The sequence below is a fragment of the Astatotilapia calliptera genome, chromosome 7 (assembly GCF_964374335.1).
Source record: "Astatotilapia calliptera chromosome 7, fAstCal68.1, whole genome shotgun sequence".
NCBI classification, from domain to species: domain Eukaryota; kingdom Metazoa; phylum Chordata; class Actinopteri; order Cichliformes; family Cichlidae; genus Astatotilapia; species Astatotilapia calliptera.
In genome coordinates, this window is record NC_137428.1 from 46,555,044 (window position 1) to 46,573,486 (window position 18,443).

At 41.1% G+C, this 18,443-nt stretch overlaps 2 protein-coding genes across 3 annotated transcripts in view; one reads left to right on the plus strand and one right to left on the minus strand.

The window, feature by feature from the left end:
• On the plus strand, positions 1–17,295 carry slc6a15 (solute carrier family 6 member 15). The gene is made up of 12 exons (XM_026175030.2): positions 1–149; positions 1,604–2,085; positions 5,917–6,074; positions 6,358–6,484; positions 6,600–6,781; positions 10,949–11,059; positions 12,560–12,801; positions 12,995–13,196; positions 14,001–14,193; positions 14,872–15,031; positions 15,411–15,573; positions 16,039–17,295. Exons 2-12 carry the CDS (start codon positions 1,785–1,787, stop codon positions 16,417–16,419), a joined length of 2,220 nt encoding a protein of 739 aa, XP_026030815.1. The 5' UTR covers positions 1–149; positions 1,604–1,784; the 3' UTR covers positions 16,420–17,295.
• A 9-nt stretch (positions 17,296–17,304) lies between these two features.
• lrrk2 (leucine-rich repeat kinase 2) overlaps positions 17,305–18,443 on the minus strand; it is a 33,186-nt gene continuing 32,047 nt past the window's right edge. For both annotated transcript variants that reach the window (XM_080304573.1, XM_026175026.2), the window contains exon 52: positions 17,305–18,080. The gene's annotated coding sequence lies outside the window, so the exon portion shown is untranslated. The remainder of the gene's footprint in view (positions 18,081–18,443) is intronic.

Below are 18,443 nucleotides of genomic sequence, written 5' to 3' on the forward strand. Positions count from 1 at the left end.
TGAGCCAGACAAGTGAAGCGCAGGAGACCGAAGCGCCGCTCTACACACCGGCTGAGATACAAACTGGTGATAATGTCTTCCCCGTGCATGTGCTCTCACAATTTCATTCCTTGAGACGAGTCATTTCAGAAGATTGCTATTCCGCGAAGGTGAGTACCATCCTCGGCATCTCCAGCAGGGATAAACAGGCTGATGGTAAAGGCAAGGCGTGATACATTGAGAGTATAGGGTGGATTGAGGTACCCTGATGTGGATGACCGATGAATGATGAAACACTCCTCAGCGATGACATGACGGCTGTGAGCGGGAGGGAGGAAATGAATTAACCAGGACAACGCCACATGGCACTAGTGACACCGGTTGGGTTGATAATACATTTTCTTCTATTTTTTAATCTATTGCTTCATCCGCTTTGGTGTGTCATGTTAACCCAACAGGCCGAGCCATGTGCATACAAAAAAAGATACCACAGAATGAGTCATTCTCCTTCTAGACGCACTCATATGTTTAATATTTGTAATAAGTGCTCTGCTATTAAACGATTAATATGAACAGAGGCGAGGCTTGCGCAGCATCGTTGCTCGTTTTTGGACGCCGCGTTGTGCTCACTGCATTATGAAACGATGGCCTTTGCCTCATTCAAACCAGGCTAATCTGGAAGCACTGAAAGAAATCTATTAATCTCTTAATCCTCTGTGTGGTGAAAGGCGGGAGACACGCAGTGCTTCGTGGTCGCAACGCCCCTCGTCGTGCTGGGGATATTTTTTGCGCCTCTGACAGTTTAAATGAAAATGTTCGAGGATGGATTTGAGCTTGATGTGAAGCCTCCCTGAAAGGATGCTCACATTTAGGAGTCAAGGATGCTGCGCACCTTAATCAGCCTTTAGGTGGTCGGCACACCCTTGATTCTCTTCCAGTGCTGCCGGTACTAAGCGTCATTAAATGTTAATGCACCGTGATGAAGCTCTTTTATAGGAGAGAAAAGTGTAATTTGGGAAGCTCATATGCTTTTATATTTGAGGGCTTTCCCCATCAGGTAAAAGGAGGGAATGTTTGGGTTTGTATGCAAATCGCTTTGCCTGTTCAATTATTCAGGGGGCTTGAAACGGGATAGCCTCTGTATCCCAGTGTGTCACTGTCCTAGGCAGCGTGCTCAACCAGCTAAATGCTCCAGGCCCATTTTTTTGGTCCAGAACAAGCACTGAGAATAAAATCCCATTCACTGATTTCGGTGCCCTTTCCAGTCATGTGATATCCATGTGAGGAATAAATCAGCATCCCTCAGATGGAGAAGTAATTCTCTCTACAGTGTAAATTCGAGTAAGATGCTGAGGGATAAGGAGTAAGGTTAAAAAAGTAGTTTATTTCATGTGAAATATATAAATGGAGTCAAACTGAAATCAAATCACCCAAAGGTAAACCAAATAAAGGTTTACCTTTGGGTTTAGTTAGTTTAGTAAGTTCATTTCTGGTCATCTCTTGTCAAAGTTATTTTCGCATTTTAGGAAGGAAATAAGTACCTGAAACTATGTAAAAAATAAAGACAGGTTTTCACTTTCATTGGCTGTTTACCCTTTGCTGTGTTCCTATCTCTCCCCCGCAGATATATGGTGATAATGAGGAAATAAACCTCTACAAACTTTGTCAAAGCCCGCTGGCCGTTGAACCCAGAATACTTTCAAACTTGTGCCGTTGCGCAGAGTTCTTTTCACACACCGGCTCTGTCCCACCAGCCCTCCAGCCAAGAAGACGTTCCACCCTTTCGCCCTTGTTTGCTTTATCAAATGCCCAAAAACAGCAAGGCCGTCAAGAGAGAGCTTGACGACGATGTCACGGAGTCTGTCAGAGATCTGCTTTCCAACGAGGACGCCTGTGATGATTCCTTCAAGAAGAGCTCGCTGATCGTCAACAACCATGAAGGCGAAGGGAAAGAGTGCGATGTGGAGGAAGGAGGGTCAGATGCCGAGGAGGAGGAACGACCGGCCTGGAACAGCAAGCTCCAGTACATCCTGGCCCAGGTTGGCTTCTCTGTAGGCCTGGGCAACGTCTGGAGATTCCCCTACCTGTGTCAGAAGAATGGGGGGGGTGAGTCTCAGCTAGCATCACACACACATAGTAAGAGCGTATAACTGATGGGTAGCACCATGTTAAGCATGATAACAAAAGGAACAAAGGCCAAGACACAAGGGGACAAAAGGAGTTCCGTGTTTTCCGTGGTAATTAAAAGTGTTCGTAGATCCGGGATGTGATATTCTTGGGTAGAAGCCAAGTCTAGCATCTACATGTGCATGTTTTTACAGAGGATAAAAAATAGTTAAAGAAGATGTGTTTGATTTGGTTGTTTTTTTTGTTCATCCTTGCTGAGAAACCAGAAGTATCACCTTCCACTTTTGTTTCTTTGCAGACACTCCGAATGGGCTTTAAATGGCGTCATGACTTCATGAAATTACCATTTTACAGTGAACGTGTTGTACTCTGTGTTTACCATGTGGGTGCAGAGTCCCGTGATGTGTCCATCAAAACTAGACTCGGCTGTGAGCTTCACCGCAGACAGAATGTTAATGCGACTGCCTTGTTACGTCTGTGATTTCATAGAACATACAAGAGCAAATAACCAAACACAGAACCTCTGACACTGCTTTCAACATACAGGAAATAATTCTAAGAAGAGCGTGATGCTTCGGATTATAGTTTATGATAACCACGTTTCCTACAATGCGGTCTGCTCTACTTGATTGACTCCTCGCAGACAATTGTTGTGTCTCTAGTCTAACGTGTGTATGTGTGTGTGTCCTGATAAGGTGTTGCATGGAGATTATGTAAAGCTACTGAGTGTCTCTGGAAAGCTGATTAAATAAACAGGTTGGCCAGACAGGATAGAAACTCCGTCCAGGTTTATTACTACACTGAAGATCTGAATGATCTGTGTAGACTCGGGGCAAACAACATTTCCCCAAACTAGGAAAAGTAATCCTCATCATGATCATAAATGGCTATTAATATATAAGTTAATAAAAAATCATGTGTTAGGCAAATTACATTAGTTATTAATGTGCTATTATGTGAAAAACACCTCATAATTGCTTGCTTGTTAGGGACTATGATAACTTGTGAGTGCATGTAGAGTTAAAGAGTAATGACGTCCACTCTCTGAGTAGAAAGAAAGCGTTTTGCACAGGTCAAACCCAGGACTTTAACCTGGGAGACTGGGGTTTGTGCCCAACACTATACACAACTCCAGGTTTAAAAAAGAGGGGGAAATGTAAGTTTTCTGCAGTTTATTAAAAGGAAAATTTGAATATTAATTCCTCAAGTCGCTCCCACTTCTGAGTCACAGGTAGGTGGTTTAGGGGGAGGTCAGTAGATGCAGAATCTTTGAGAAATGTGTGGTTGATGAAGACGTGTCACTACAGTGGAGTCTGAAATACTCCACTGTAGTGACACGTCTTCAGAAAAAGAGGCCCGGCTCTTTATTGGTATAGAATACCACCTTGAATCATGTTCTTAGAAGTGTGTATATAATTGGCATGAGATAGTGTGCATGTGTGCTCAGGGACGTTCAGAAAAATTACCACCTCTCACAGACTGTCATGCTTTCAGGTCTGTTTTAAACGGCTCTGGTCACCCTGCTGTGTTCCACTGTAATTAGATTAAAATGGGGGCTGAAACCGGTGTGTGTGCGTGCGTGTGTGTGTGTGTTATATTGTTATGTCTGTGAGGACCAGTGAGTGAGTTTTGAACCCACTTGGGAGCAGAAGCTTTAGTAAAGGAAAGGGTCTTTTGCTCATCTTTCTCTTTTAGCTCTGAACATCAAATTTAGAGGACAACATTTTTTCTTTTATGTTCTGCACCAACCAAATGTGTATTATAAAATAGAACAGCTATCACCATCTTGTTTTTTGAGCCAGAACTAATCATAATTTGATTAGTAGGTGGAGTGCTAACTTAGCAGCTAACGCTAGCAAGTTTGGTTAGCAAGGTACATTCAGAGACTATATTTTTATGTATCTGCTAATTAGTGCTAATAAACAAATTACAGATGAAATTCTATCATTTTGTTTAGAAAGGTAAGGTGCCATTTGATTTCTGTGTCTACAGGCTGTTGGTAGAATTAGCTGAGCAGAAATCCAGAGTTGAATTAGCTTAGGTGACGCTAACTGACCATTAGCAAATGAGATGGTACCTACCTGTCACTAAAAACAGACAGCTAACTCATAAAAGCATAAATATAAGCCTCTATTAAATGTAAACAGGTAAGTTCTAAAAACCTTTTGTATAGCAATTCTGTGTGTCTTTATGACTTTTGCAGTCTGTTTTCATTTCTCACCTTCCCTTTGGAGATCATGTACACAATGTTCCAGGAACACTTTCAAGCCCAGTGTTAGGCTTATATATACAAGCAGGGAAAATGCATGTAGTCAGCTTGTGTTTTGCCTTTTAGCTCTAGTAAATCATAAATCAAGTCAAACAGATTTAGTGGTGGATAGATTGTTAGGTATTTCTAGTAGTGTGTAATAATGCAAGTAATCCATATCTCTTGGTACCGAACAGGAAGTGAATTGCTGCGTGCCTGATAACTGGCTAAACCAGATATTTCATTTCACTTACTGCTGGGACTGAGGAGGACTGTGAAACGTTTTTAAAGAAGGAAAAAACAAAAGCTGCACTCTTGTTGGGCTGTTTGCTTTCTCAAAGTGCCATCAAAGTGTCTGAATATCCCAGGGAGACTGTTGAAGTTCTTAAAAGACAATGGAGACCAGAGGGAGGGTTTTGATGTTGTCAAAGCCCAAAATAAACTGCGTATTCTGTAGCAGAATTAGATATTATATTAATAGAAATTACTAAGTATGTTGTACACACACACATGTGTAAAAAGCATAGAAACACACACATATTAATTTCTCGTGTGTGACCACTCCCATTAAGGGAGGACTCAGGAAAGGATGTGAATGAATGTCCTGCCAGATAAAACAATGAGCTCTGTTGCAAAAGAGATGAAACCAGTTTTTAAAATAATAAACCCATTGTGGTGCGGCGCTGTTGTCAATGACTCACAGCAAGCCTCACACTACGCCGACTCACCAGTGTTTACGTTTGATGTGGCTCAGACTTATGATTGGTACCGTGTCACAGAGGGGGCTTTTCTCTTCTTCTTCGTTGCTTTAGTTGCACCCTGGAAATGATGCAATTGATTTTAATATATATCAGTGGTTGAGGGCAGACAGGAAGTTTCATTTCACGTGCGAAAAAGCGAAACAACCCCACAGGAGCACAGTTCCTTTCCGTTTCCTCTCAGGAAAATAAAACGGCTCATTATTTCCAAAATCTAGCTTTGGGTTCTCTTTTTGTCCTGAAGTTGTTGTGCGCTTGGCAGTCTCGGTGCTCACAGGAGATGCGGCATCCTGTATTTTACCGTACCACACTATTACACCAGTTAATGTTGGTTATTCACCCAGAAACCTTAATTCTAGAGAGAAATGCTATATTTGCCACTGTAATTTAGGTAATTTTAGACTTCAGTATCTTTTCTGGTTTCCATAATGATTTGATTGCACTATTGTACGCTCCATAGGGCCCTGTTAGGTAGAAGCCCATCAAGGCAGCACGTGTGTGTAGTCGTTTGGATCTGATTGTGTGTTTAATTTGCTGTTTAGGTGAATGTGTCACCATCAGGGAGATGTTATGTTGTTGTATAGTTAAAGTTTAGAAAACAGCTGTCTGTTGGTGTGATTTTCTAGCCAGAATGGGGCAAAGGGTAAGATTTTAAAAAGCTGATGTTTAAGTGTTGTCACCACATGTTTGTTAACTGCTTTCAGGAACTCAAATGTTAGTGCCTCACTGTTATGTGATTTGACAGTTTACTCTTCTTTTTGCATCCTTCATTTAACCTGCTCTTCATATTGTTTTGATTGGCAGGAGCATATCTGGTGCCCTATCTCATCCTGCTCATATTGATTGGGATTCCGCTGTTCTTCCTGGAGCTTGCGGTGGGACAGCGAATCCGTAGGGGCAGCATCGGTGTGTGGAACTACATCAGCCCTCGGCTGGGGGGGATTGGCTTTGCCAGCTGTGTGGTGAGTGAGACACAGGGGTCCTGTCTGAACATGGTTAAAACATTGTGTATAAACAGTATGGTGGTATATTAGCATACTGTTGGTTATATTGATTCTCACACTGAGCTGTTAAGTCACTGCAGGTAGGGAAAAATATGGAGTGACAATAATTTGAAGAAAAGGAAAATTGTGGGGTGGGGAGTCTTTACTAATTTAGCCTCTATTTTGTGGCTAAATGTTGTGTTTCACACTGTTTATGATTTCAGTTGTGTGTCTGAAGTTGACTTTGTTCTCTCGCCTGTAGGTGTGCTTCTTTGTGGCTCTCTACTACAATGTCATCATCAGCTGGAGTCTCTTCTACTTCTCCCAGTCCTTCCAGCAACCTCTGCCATGGCACGAGTGCCCCCTCGTGAAGAACAAGACCAGTACATGTAAGACGCAATTTAGTAACGGCAGTATTCGGCAGGCTTCTTAAGGTCTTTGTGCCGCTTGGAAATGATCTTCAGTAAATACGTCCATGATGAGCGCTATGTTTTTTGTCCATAGATGTGGTGCCAGAGTGTGAGAAAAGCTCAGCAACCACCTACTACTGGTACCGCGAGGCCCTGGACATCTCTGACAGCATCTCTGAGAGCGGAGGGCTGAATTGGAAGATGACCGTGTGTCTGCTGGTTGCCTGGTCCATGGTTTGCCTTGCCATGATCAAGGGAATCCAGTCTTCTGGGAAGGTACGCATAATTTAAAACAGTTAATTTAAGATAGGGAGAAAAGATACCAGTAGAAAATAAGAGAGAAGAAGAGACAGATGGAACAAAACAGGAAGAAATCAGCACCTGCTAGGACTCTTGCACTGTGGAAAATGGAGAATAGTAAGCGAAACAAAAGGATTGTGCTTGCAGAATGTTTTGGAAAGTCTTTTCACACACAATTAGCTCTCTTCAACAGGCACTGACCGCAGTAATGTGCCTTGACAAATTTTTCTAATGATACAGCCTGAAATATGATTTTCAGAGCCCATGTGATCTTTTGTAGGATTTCTGGCTTAGCTGACTTTAGCTTAGTGTAACAAAGCTGACAGTAGCGTGACCAGCATCCGGAAGGATTAGCCCCTGGATAAAGGTTGTCATTTGCTTGTTCCTCGCTTTCTTTTAACAGGTGATCGTTATCATTCCACACTTTCACTATCATATGACAAGTATTAGCTGGTGTACTCTTGGGGTCAGAGTCAAGCCTCTGCTAACTGTGCTGTACAAATAGTCCCAAAACGAGCTTTGATGTTGTGCGAGTTATAAACTGGGTGTAGGGTCAAAATTAATACGGTAGATGTGAACGATATTTTTTTATGTAGTGGAGTAAGGCCTTTTAGTGAAGGCCTATTAAGTTGACTCAACCTCAGACTTTCTTATCACGCTCTGCAGTCTTATTGGGCTTTTGAGCCTCTTTTAGGTCATTGTTTTTGGTTTTACAGCACTTTTATTAAGTGCTGCAATCTCACCTTCATTCACCAACATCTGCAGGCAGCAAAAAGACTTTGGCAAACCCAGCGGCTCATTTAGAGTATTCTGATTACAGTCTTACTGTATCTTATTAGACTATAAGTGATGGGATCTAGCAAGCAATTTTTAATTAAAGATGAGTTCATTTAAAATATAATGAAATCAGATAAAGATAAGGACTACAAACAAACTCAGGTATGAAAATATTGGTAAATTGCTGGTTTGTGTGTGAAACATTCGTGCTTGCAGTTTGCGCTCACATTTGTGCTTACGCACTGTTAGCAAATGAGAGCCATTGTTCTCAGGTCCCCCCAAGTCTTATCCCAGCGAGTAGCAGCAGTCTACTGCATGCTTGGCTTTGCATTCCCCCCAGCAGAGACGCACAAAACAAGATGGATGCCGTGTCCAGCAGAAGTCCTTTAATCTTGGACCGCTGTCGGCGGTGATTTGCAACGCTGGTCTCTTTTCTGCTGTCTGCCACACCCTGCTGCCTGGCAAGAATTCTCACCTATAAATACAATCAGTGTTTCACTAGTGCTGCGTCATCGGAGGGGATTTATGCATTAGCACAAAACAGTCAGACCCTTATACTGTTATCAATGAAATAAAATAAATTACAGAAAGAAACACATAAATACTCATTTTTGGAGGTAATCAGGGCCACCCAAGCTGTCAGTTAGTTGTACAGTTTGAGCCAGATGGCTGTCCTACAACCACCAGCTGGGTCTGAAAGGCCCTTTTTAGTTGTCCAGCACAGAGACTGTGCACAAACTTTCCCTCCGAGGAGCCAGCTAAGTGTCTTAGAAGTTTAATCAGCGGCACATGATACAAAAGAATATTAATGCCCTCTCTGCTAATGTTCACACAAAAGACTTGTCCGAGGAATATCCCTGCCACAATCTGCGTCTCTGCCCCATTTGTGTGTGTGTGTGTGTGTGTGTGTGTGTGTGTGTGTGTGTGTGTGTGTGTGTGTGTGTGTGTGTGGGCATGAAAGGGATCTAAACCTTTGGTTACCATGGTTATACACACTCTTTTGGCTTGACTTGATTGTCAAGAGCGTGGTGAAAAAAAGAGATGATAAAAGATAGACTTGAACTGATAAAATAACAGAACTTTGAAAGCTTTTGTTTTCTTATACTTTTATGGCAACTTATGTGTCACGTTTTAAATGTTAAATGTTAAGATTACTGATAAATCTTGTTCAAAAAAATTACTTTATTACTTTACAGTCAGGCTTTCTTGTAATGACGTCAGAGAAATTTATCAGTTCATGTAGAGAACAGTGAAGTTCCCAGAACTTAACCGTTGCAAGAAGAACCTTCTATCTGTAACAATACATGAGCCTTCAGAGAAAAACACCCCTTTTCAAAGACCATAAGACTGAGGTTACAAAGGAGCAGCCTGCTTGGCTTTGTGACGACCAAGGCTGCATTTCAGTTCAGCAAAGTGCTAAAAAGAGTTACAGCTGAAAAAGACGAGAAACCAACTGAAGAAATGAACTCAGCTTATCACATTGACTTTATGTAAGGGTTCTTCACTTGAGAAACATTTAACTCAATAAATGTATAAATATATTTGATTATATATGTTGCTTTAAATTCTATTTGGGTTCTCCTGAAATTTGAAACGTATCATATCACAAAAAAAAAAAACTTTGTGTCCGTGCTTTAAAAATGAAGGAAGGTAAACATTTGTGGTCTTTACATATTCTACAGGGACGTCCTGTATATATAATAAATATACTACTCAAAAAATAAATAGAGAGTTAAATAAACAAGAAGTTCATATTTTGTGAAATACATTTTCAATCTTAGTTTTAAATCCATCTCTCAGTACATTATCTTAATCTCTTAGAAAACCCAAACATCTTCTGTGGGTAGTTTTCCATTTCTTTTCACTGGTTTTTTTCAGTGGCAGAACACATTCCACCCCCTACCCCACCCACTCCCACCCCCACCTCCAATATATGCATGACATTATCATCAGTGTCACCATGGTGCAATTGACTGAAGTTGACCGAGCAATCGTGGCACGCACTGTTGCTACAGTCCTGCGTGTCCATGAGAGCACCATCTCTGATCTGATCGTTCATGGTAAAAATGTGAGTCGACAGAGACACCGAGATGAGGTCCTCCAACCTGTACTTTTGCACTTCTCGTGGCAGTGTCTGCCCCTCTGGCAGTTTCAGCCTCCACACTGCCAGAGCACCACAGGCCTTTCTGAATCAAGAGCATATCCAGACTTCCTTGACCAGTGTTTTTGTCCCAATATGTCTCCAACTGAGCATGCGTGGGACGTGCTGGGTCGATGTGTTTATTAGTGAAATCCACAACCAATGACCGTTGCGTAGCGGCAGGCTGATCCAGGAATGGTCAGCAATTCTTCAACAACAGATGCGGTCCGTGTGCAGATGGGCAACAGCTTGCATCTGCAGAGGAGGCTATACCTCGTACTAAATGATTGGCTATAAAATCTATTTAAAACACAAAACTTGCTTCTTGTTTGTTTTTTGTTTTTTTACTATTTTAAAATTAAAGCTTGAGGAGAAATTCATTAAATGCCAGAGACCTTGATTAAAGAGGACCTACCATGCTGTTCCATATTTTTATCTTATATATACACCGCTACAGTCATGAAACGTCATGGTAAAAATGGCCAATATTTTAAATAAGGAGATCGGTTTATCTGTAATTCCCGTGAAACCTTCCAGACTTCTCTGGTGCCCATTTCTGGGAAGTTTCTTCTGTCGTCGGCTGTTTATGATGTCAGGCAGAAGACAGCCAATCAGAAGAAAGTTAGCTGGAAGGCAGGCTGGCTATAAAGGGGAAGGACCTAGATAGTAATGTCTCTGAATCACTGACTGTGCTCATGACTCAATCCCAAACTATCTCCCGGTGTCTGCACCCACACCCTACAGGATCTGTAAACTATCTGGCTCAGGGTTTCATCCCGTTTATAGTCTTTAAGCGCCAACTTGTCTATCCGGTTAATGATATGTAGGTTTGAGGGGGAAGGGGCACTTAAGCCCACCCACAAATTAGTGTGATGTGATGCCACGATCACATAAAATAATAAATGTTCAGACTACATCCCTCAGCTGCAAACTGAAATTCTTCACGAGATGTTTGGTCCCTGCTTTGAATGCTTGAATAAATTCGATTTTAAAGAAAGTACAGCAATAGAAGAAAAACATGTTTTTACTTATTATCAGCTCTCAGCAGATCTTCACTCTCTTTTCTGAACAGTTTGATGTTCCTGTCAAACGACCACGATAAGCACCGCATAGAAAGTCAGGCAGTGAGATCACGCTGCATTTGTTTACTCATTTTAATTTGTTTGACAGTTTTTCCAAAGATACGTGCCCTGTGTGATGTGGAAAACACTTGCGTTTGCTTGCAGGTGATGTACTTCAGCTCCCTCTTCCCGTACGTTGTGCTGGTTTGCTTCCTGGTTCGGTCGCTCCTCCTGAAGGGCTCCATGGATGGGATCCGTCACATGTTCACACCCAAGGTAAAGATCCTCTCAATTGTAGGATTACCTTTTTGTTATTATGATGTTTGGACTTGATGATGCTGTATAATTAAAGTATCATATATTTAAAAATACATCATTTCGAGCTAATTTTCCCTTTAATACTACACTTCAGAATGAAAGTATTTTACTTTATACTACAAAATCACCTTTTCACACATCACAAATGTTCTTATTGACAACATTAGCTTCTTCACTAACACAATGGTGTTTAAATATTAAATGCTCCTTATTTGTGTTCCTTGACTTCAGTAGTCGTTTGACTTCTGACAGCAAACAGAAAAAGAAGTAGAAAAGAAGTTTGAAACGCAGTGTTTGGAGCAGTATGTAGTACATTTTTTTCACATGAATATGACAGAAAATAAGGAAAAATATAATAGGTCTCCTTTAATGGATCGTATGATAGAACCATATAATACTGAACAGGACTGTAGAGGATTGTTCGCATCATGAGTACTTTCATACTTTAATCCATTTAGATGATAGTACTGGCTTTATACTTAGACATGAGTTGAATAGTGCTCAGGTCAGAATTCCCTTATTTCTGCTTCTGTTTATTCACTGTTGAAATCGCTGTTGAATTAAACTGTGTCTGAACTCAAAAAGAACTCCGCACTGTGATAGGCTGGCTCCTCAGCAGCAACTGGCCAATGGCATGTCAGGCTGCAGATGAATGTCACCATGGAAACAGGAGTTACTGAGTTTTTACGTAACCATCCAAGTGCAGACACTGGCAGCAGTGCATGTCTGTGTTGCATGTCTTCTCGCCTCGTCGCTGACACTTGCGTTCTGCCACCATCTTTCATGTACCTGATACGTGTGCTCATGAATAAATATGTAAAAGGAATATTATGCAATTAATAAAACAAACACTGTTGGCTGTCAGCGAGAAGCTGTTGCGTTTGAATCGGCTGGCTTTCTGTGCAGAGATTGTGTCGTTATGGTTACATAGGTTCTCTCCAGGTGCAAAGAGGTGCATGTTTGGTTAATTGGTTATTCCAAATTGGCTGCAGCTGTTGATGTGAATGGTTAGCCCTTCAATAGACCGACAACCTCTCCAAGGATTACCTGGTCTCAGCTGAGATGGTCTCCAGCCTATCAGCAGAGTTGAAAACTTTAAAACATAACTTATGGTAGATGACAGTGATGTGGTGTTTTATGACACTCATCAGTCTGTTCTCCTCCCAGAAAAATTGCCAAAATGACTGAACATTTCTTTCACCAATATATATTATTTCCACGAGAAAGCAGTACAATCAGGTTTTTACAGAAATCACAAATATATGACTAAGAACTACATTAATCTTTCATTTACTTTGACAACATGTCAGCTATCATTGCCAGTTATTGCAAATGCTTGATTGAAGCTTCATCATTTGGTATATTTTGTGACGTTACATTGGGGATGTCATTGCACATCCATTTATATTGTAATAGGTGTTTAGAGCTAAGACTTAATTCAAATCTGTTCGTTTTCAGCTGGAGATCATGCTGGAGGCCAAGGTCTGGCGTGAGGCAGCCACGCAGGTCTTTTTCGCGCTGGGTCTCGGGTTCGGTGGCGTCATTGCCTTCTCCAGCTACAACAAGCGCGACAACAACTGCCACTTTGATGCCGTCTTGGTGTCTTTTATCAATTTCTTCACTTCTGTGCTGGCCACCCTGGTGGTGTTTGCCGTGTTGGGCTTCAAAGCCAATATCATGAACAGCAAATGTGTTGCAATGTGAGTATAAGACTCTAACACCAACAGCAACGAGTCCATTGGTCCACTTGTTTCAGACAATACTTTTTCATACTTCAGTCTTTGAATGTGGTATTTCTGAAGATTGTTCAAGGATGATTGATGTTTAGCTTTTTGACCACCGTTTAAATCTCTTGAGAATTTAACAATCAGCAACTTTTTTCTTTTTTTTTAGGAACACCAACAAGATTTTAACATTGTTGGGGAGCGGCATCCTTGAGCAAAACCTTATTCCCCACCCCATGAACCTTACTCAGGTTAATCAAGTCAGTGGTGAGGACTACCATAAGATGATAGATCACATCAAAGGGGTTAAGCAGGATAAGTTCGAGTCACTGGGACTGGAAGCCTGCAGCATCGAAGACGAGCTGAATAAGGTACATGGGGATAAAAGTTGTAAATGACTCCGTATTCAAGTCATTCCACGTGGCCGTATGTTATTTTAAAAGTCTATAACATTTTATTGAAGATGTTTATTTTCTTTCTTGTCAAGTGTTACCCACTTTGTGAGTGTTCAGAAAGATGGGTTTATTTGAAATTACATAAGTAAATAATTTAAGCTAACGGCTGCAAACAGAGCAAGTGGTATTCTTCCCAAGCCAACCTCAAACTTGCCTTTACCCACACCTTATCAGGTATAGACTATTAGCAGTTAAACCAAGACAACATCCAAAGACTCGAGAATTGACAAGGCAAGGAGGGTAAGGGTTGCAGAAGACAAAGAGTTAGACGTCTTTTACATATGTGGAATATGTGTAAAGACTGGAAAAAGGGATTGAAATAGGGAATGACCGAAGTACTTCTGGTAAGTATACTTGAACTCCAGAATTCATAAAAGTGGCAACACTTTGGGAAAGTTATCTTGCTGAAAACATTGGTATTATTTTTTTCACCATGGACCTTATACCTACAGTATTCCAAAACCTAATGGAAAAGCCCCCTTAGATTTTTGTTGGACCTCGTGGAAACCAGGATTGTGCTAACTTTTGGATCACCTACTGTAAAAGAAAAGCACATATTTCTGGCAACTCTGGTCAGGTTGGCAGTCTGTTTAGTCTTCATTAAAGACAACAAAAAGAACAAATTCAAAGCAACGAGGCCTCTAAAAGTAGCTAGTGCTACACTAGCTAGCTAGGACTTTGGTGCTGTGTTTTAACCTTTCCTTCTTTTCTCCCTGACAGGCAGTACAAGGCACAGGCTTGGCTTTCATTGCCTTTACAGAGGCCATGACCCACTTCCCAGCCTCACCCTTCTGGTCCGTCATGTTCTTCCTAATGCTGGTTAACCTCGGCCTCGGCAGCATGTTTGGCACCATTGAGGGTATCCTCACCCCGCTGATAGACACATTCAAAGTCCGAAAGGAGTTTCTTACAGGTTAGAAAGATCACATGACCTGTGTTTTATCCTAATGACCATATTTAAATCAGTCCAGCTCTGTAAAAGGAAATGTTTAGACATGCTGTGTATGAAGGATAAATGGAGGCAGTAATTCAGTCTTGCAAAAGTGGATGGAAGACGATTGCAGAAGACCCGTGCAGACTTGTTTTACTCAGACGTACATCTTGTAGGAAGCAGACTGTGGCTGACTATAGCTTTGAGTTACAACTGTCCCAAATAAACCATTGCCATTAAAAACACATTGATTTTATAATGCTTTATGTTTTCTTTCTACGAGAGAAGAGCTGCTATTTAAAGCTAAATGAGTTTGACTTTACCCAAAACCAAGCTACACCCTCAAAAATATAGTTTCAGAGAGATAAGTAATAATGTAAAAACACAAATTCGATTAATAACACATGGTGGCAAAGTGGCTGTCACACTCTCAGTGAAAAGATGTAGGTTGCTGAACCGGTCTTTTTGAGTCAGATAGCTTAGAATGGATCCCGTTCCACTTATATATACTCCACTCCAAACTCTTCTTGTAAACTGGGGAATGATGACAGTATTGAGTTTAAGCTCCATCACACATGTAATATTTATGGAGTTTTCATTTGAGACCTTTAATGTATGTCAGTATGCACAGTGACGAACTACCTGCGATCTCTCCTGCAGTGGGATGTTGCGTGTTGGCCTTCTCCATCGGTCTCCTCTTTGTTCAGCGCTCAGGGAACTACTTTGTGACCATGTTTGATGACTACTCGGCTACTTTGCCTCTGCTCATAGTGGTCATACTGGAAAACGTGGCGATCGCCTGGTTCTATGGGATCGATAAGTAAGTTCACAATATACATCATCTCCATGTTTCCTTAATATTTACTCACTTACTGCTTATGCAGAAAAAAGCTTTTTAATGGCTCTTTAAGCCATTCATTTATAGTTTTTTCTTAATGTATTTTTTTCTGCCTAAGGCAAATGGCTGTAACAAAGACTACCTACCTACAGGGCTACAGACTGTACTTGTTCCTTACATAACTTCCACATTGTCTATTTTTGTGACACTTTTTTGTTTTAAACATAATTGTTTGAATGCAACTTTAATGGCAAAAATAAGAACCACATATATAAAGCCATCCGGTGTATAAAGCGAAAACAGGAAACTATTGTGAATTCTTCATCTGATCTCACCTCCTGCTGCTTTGCTCTGTTTTCAGATTCTTTGAAGACTTGAAGGACATGCTGGGCTTTACGCCGTACCGTTTCTACTATTACATGTGGAAGTACATCACACCCATCCTGCTAATGGTCCTCCTGTGCTCCAGCTTCATTCAGCTGATAATGACGCCGCCCAGCTATAGTGCCTGGATCCAGGAAGAGGTGAGTTAATGTCTCCGGCTGGGCTTCTGAAATCAGGGATCAATGTGGGTGGAAGTTTTCCTAAATAGTAAACCTGGAACGAGTAAAAAGCAAATTCAAGAGTTCAAAGAAATGGCAAGAAAGTAGAAAACGAGCCAGGCTTTTTGGCTGATAAACAGAGGTTTAGATATCCTTTAATCTGAGGAAAATCAACAGGATACATGTCTGCCACATAGACCTTCAAGCACCAGTGCTATTAGCTTGAAACCGCTATAAAGTGGAGCACAGGTCATACTAGACAAAGTGCATCCACAAGTATTATTGCTTTAGTTAGAAAAATAGCCTTCTATTAAAAATTATGTTAATAGAGTATTGATTGTCTAAAAACGTATATATTCTACCAATCTAGTATCACATTACTTACATTACTTCTTCTGCTAACTTCTTTCACTATAACTCGTTGCTTTTCTTGTGTTTGCCCTCCAGGCCATAGAGAAAACCTTGCGCTTCCCTCCGTGGGGCATTGTGGTCTGCATCTCTCTGGTGGTGATGGCCATCCTGCCCGTGCCCGTGGTCTTTGGCCTACGCTACTTCAACATCATCAGTGAGAACACGAGTGGCCTTTCCACTGTTTCTTACAAGAAAGGCCGCATCATCAAGGAGACCGCCCGGCCAGAGGAAGACGACGACGCTAGCCTTATTCATGGAAAGTCTCCCAGCGAGGCTCCCTCGCCGATGCCTGGCAACAGCATCTACCGCAAGCAGAGCGGCAGCGGCGGCACTGATGTGGACACCGCACCTAATGGCCGTTATGGTATCGGTTACCTGATGGCTGACATGCCAGATATGCCTGAGTCAGACTTATAGACTGACAGTGATAGTATGCCCTTCCGCAGCCATAACGGGGGGCCACTTCTCCCGCCTCAACTCTCTGCGTGCGTTTAGTTAGCTGTATTGTCGCTGTACATTTCTCTTGTACCGTATTTTCTTTGTATATATTGTAACTGCTCTCTTATTTGTTGTCTCTGAACCTTATCTGCCAGTTTCAGAGTTTTGAACTAAGTCTAATTCTGTACTAAAAGAACCTAAAAAAATCTCCATGGGGAAAACGTTACTCTGAGGCCAGGCTCATCTCATGTCTGTGAAACTGCACTAGTACAACTGTATCCCTTAAAAGAAGGTCTAGGAATAAACACCATCCTTGTCGAATCCTTCACCAATTTGCTTGTGTGCTTCCCAAACTCATCTCCATTTCCCTCCAGTCTTTGCTCCCTTTCTTTTTGGAGAGCCAAAGAGGCCTGCTTGAATACGAATCTCCAAGAGTCAGCCAGTTCAGGTGAGAGATGTAAGAGGTGGTCAGAAAGTACCAAGCTTAGCTGCAGTGTCAATGATGAAGTAATGTCGCGAGATTAGTTTTTCTTGGCACGAGTTTGGGTCGAAAGGATGGCCTTTGAAAGCCACTCCCTTGATTGTCTGCAAGAAAAGTGTGCCTAAGTTATTTATATTTGTTTATAGAATACACGATGGCCGTTGTATATTTAAAGTATTCTGTAAATATAATATAAATATTTTAAATATATTTATCTTGTTAGTTTGGATATCAAAACAGTGTTTTTAAGGTTCAGAAGTACTCTAATTCTTTAACCCATCTTTGTTTTTTTACTCTGTAAATATTTTCTTTTCCATCAAAAAGCTTCAATTTTAATGTCTTTTCCCTCTGATTAAAGCTTAAACATAACCACACACTAGAAATCAGTTTGTTGCTTTTATTCTTGCAGTGCAATTTGAGATTATTCCCAGTATGTACAGTATCCCACTACTCAGAAAAACACATTGTTCAATGTACAACATGCGACTGGAAAATGAGAAAAAAGTGCAAATTAACACCAAATCATTCAAATTTTCTCTACATTTCCTTCTTATAAAAAATACATTTTTCTCATCTTCTGTCTTTTTGTGAACATACTCCGTAAAGCGACACAACAAAGAGCCATCACAGTACATAAAACTGTAGTTACTTGTGTTTGGCACAATCACATTCACTTTAAACAACAGGAAATATAAATTTGAGAAAAGCAGGCAGCATTATGAGATGTTCATTTCCTGTTTACTGATGTGGCGTGATGGAGCTCAATGGTAAACATATAAAATAAATAGTCAAATGTACACTTTGAGGGCTTTTTTTCCTTCCTTTGGCTTTCTAGTTATCTATCAGGAGCAGGTTTAGTACATATGCTCTGAAAACACAAATGAAACCTTTTGTGTCCCTTCTGACAAAGTAATTAAAGGTTCTCTTCATCTGATAAAAAGTGGTGCAAATGTGCATCATCAAGAACATCGAGAAACATTTGTTGAATTAGATTCTTTTGACCAGTTCATTACAAAGTCGTCCCCTTATTAGTGCTCTTCCAGGGTCAGTGTGCTGGAAAGTTTGAATGGCTATTAGAAACTGAGGTAACGCGCCCCTTTCAGCGTGCACTGCCGAGATACTCCTGCAGTGGGAAGTTGATCCCTTTTCAACAAACATTCTGCAAAAAAAAAAAAAAAAAGGATTAACACAATAATCAAAACAGTTCAAAGAAAGTCTTTGAATCTTTTAAAGTGTTTCGTATTTTTGGATGACCTAAAGCATCATTAGAGATTCCAGTTAAGCCATCTGTACATCTGGTTTTTTCTTGCTTATCCAACTCTGACTGAAGGCTGTCCCAGCTGTGACAGGGCGAGAGGCGGGGCTACACCCCGGACATCTCGACAATCTGTCACAGTCTAACAGATGGACAATCATTTACACCTAGAGCCAATTCAGAAGTTTAACCTAGCATGCATGTCGCTGGGCTGTGTGAGAACACACTCAAACACCACACAGGCAAGTGGATCTGGAGCCTACACCT

Coding starts and splice junctions, on each gene's coding strand:
- slc6a15 (XM_026175030.2), top strand. CDS start 1,785: ATGCCCAAAAACAGCAAGGCCGTCAAGAGAGAGCTTGACGACGATGTC. Junction 6,782..10,948: donor GAATCCAGTCTTCTGGGAAG/GTACGCATAATT, acceptor GTTTGCTTGCAG/GTGATGTACTTCAGCTCCCT. Junction 11,060..12,559: donor GTCACATGTTCACACCCAAG/GTAAAGATCCTC, acceptor GTTCGTTTTCAG/CTGGAGATCATGCTGGAGGC.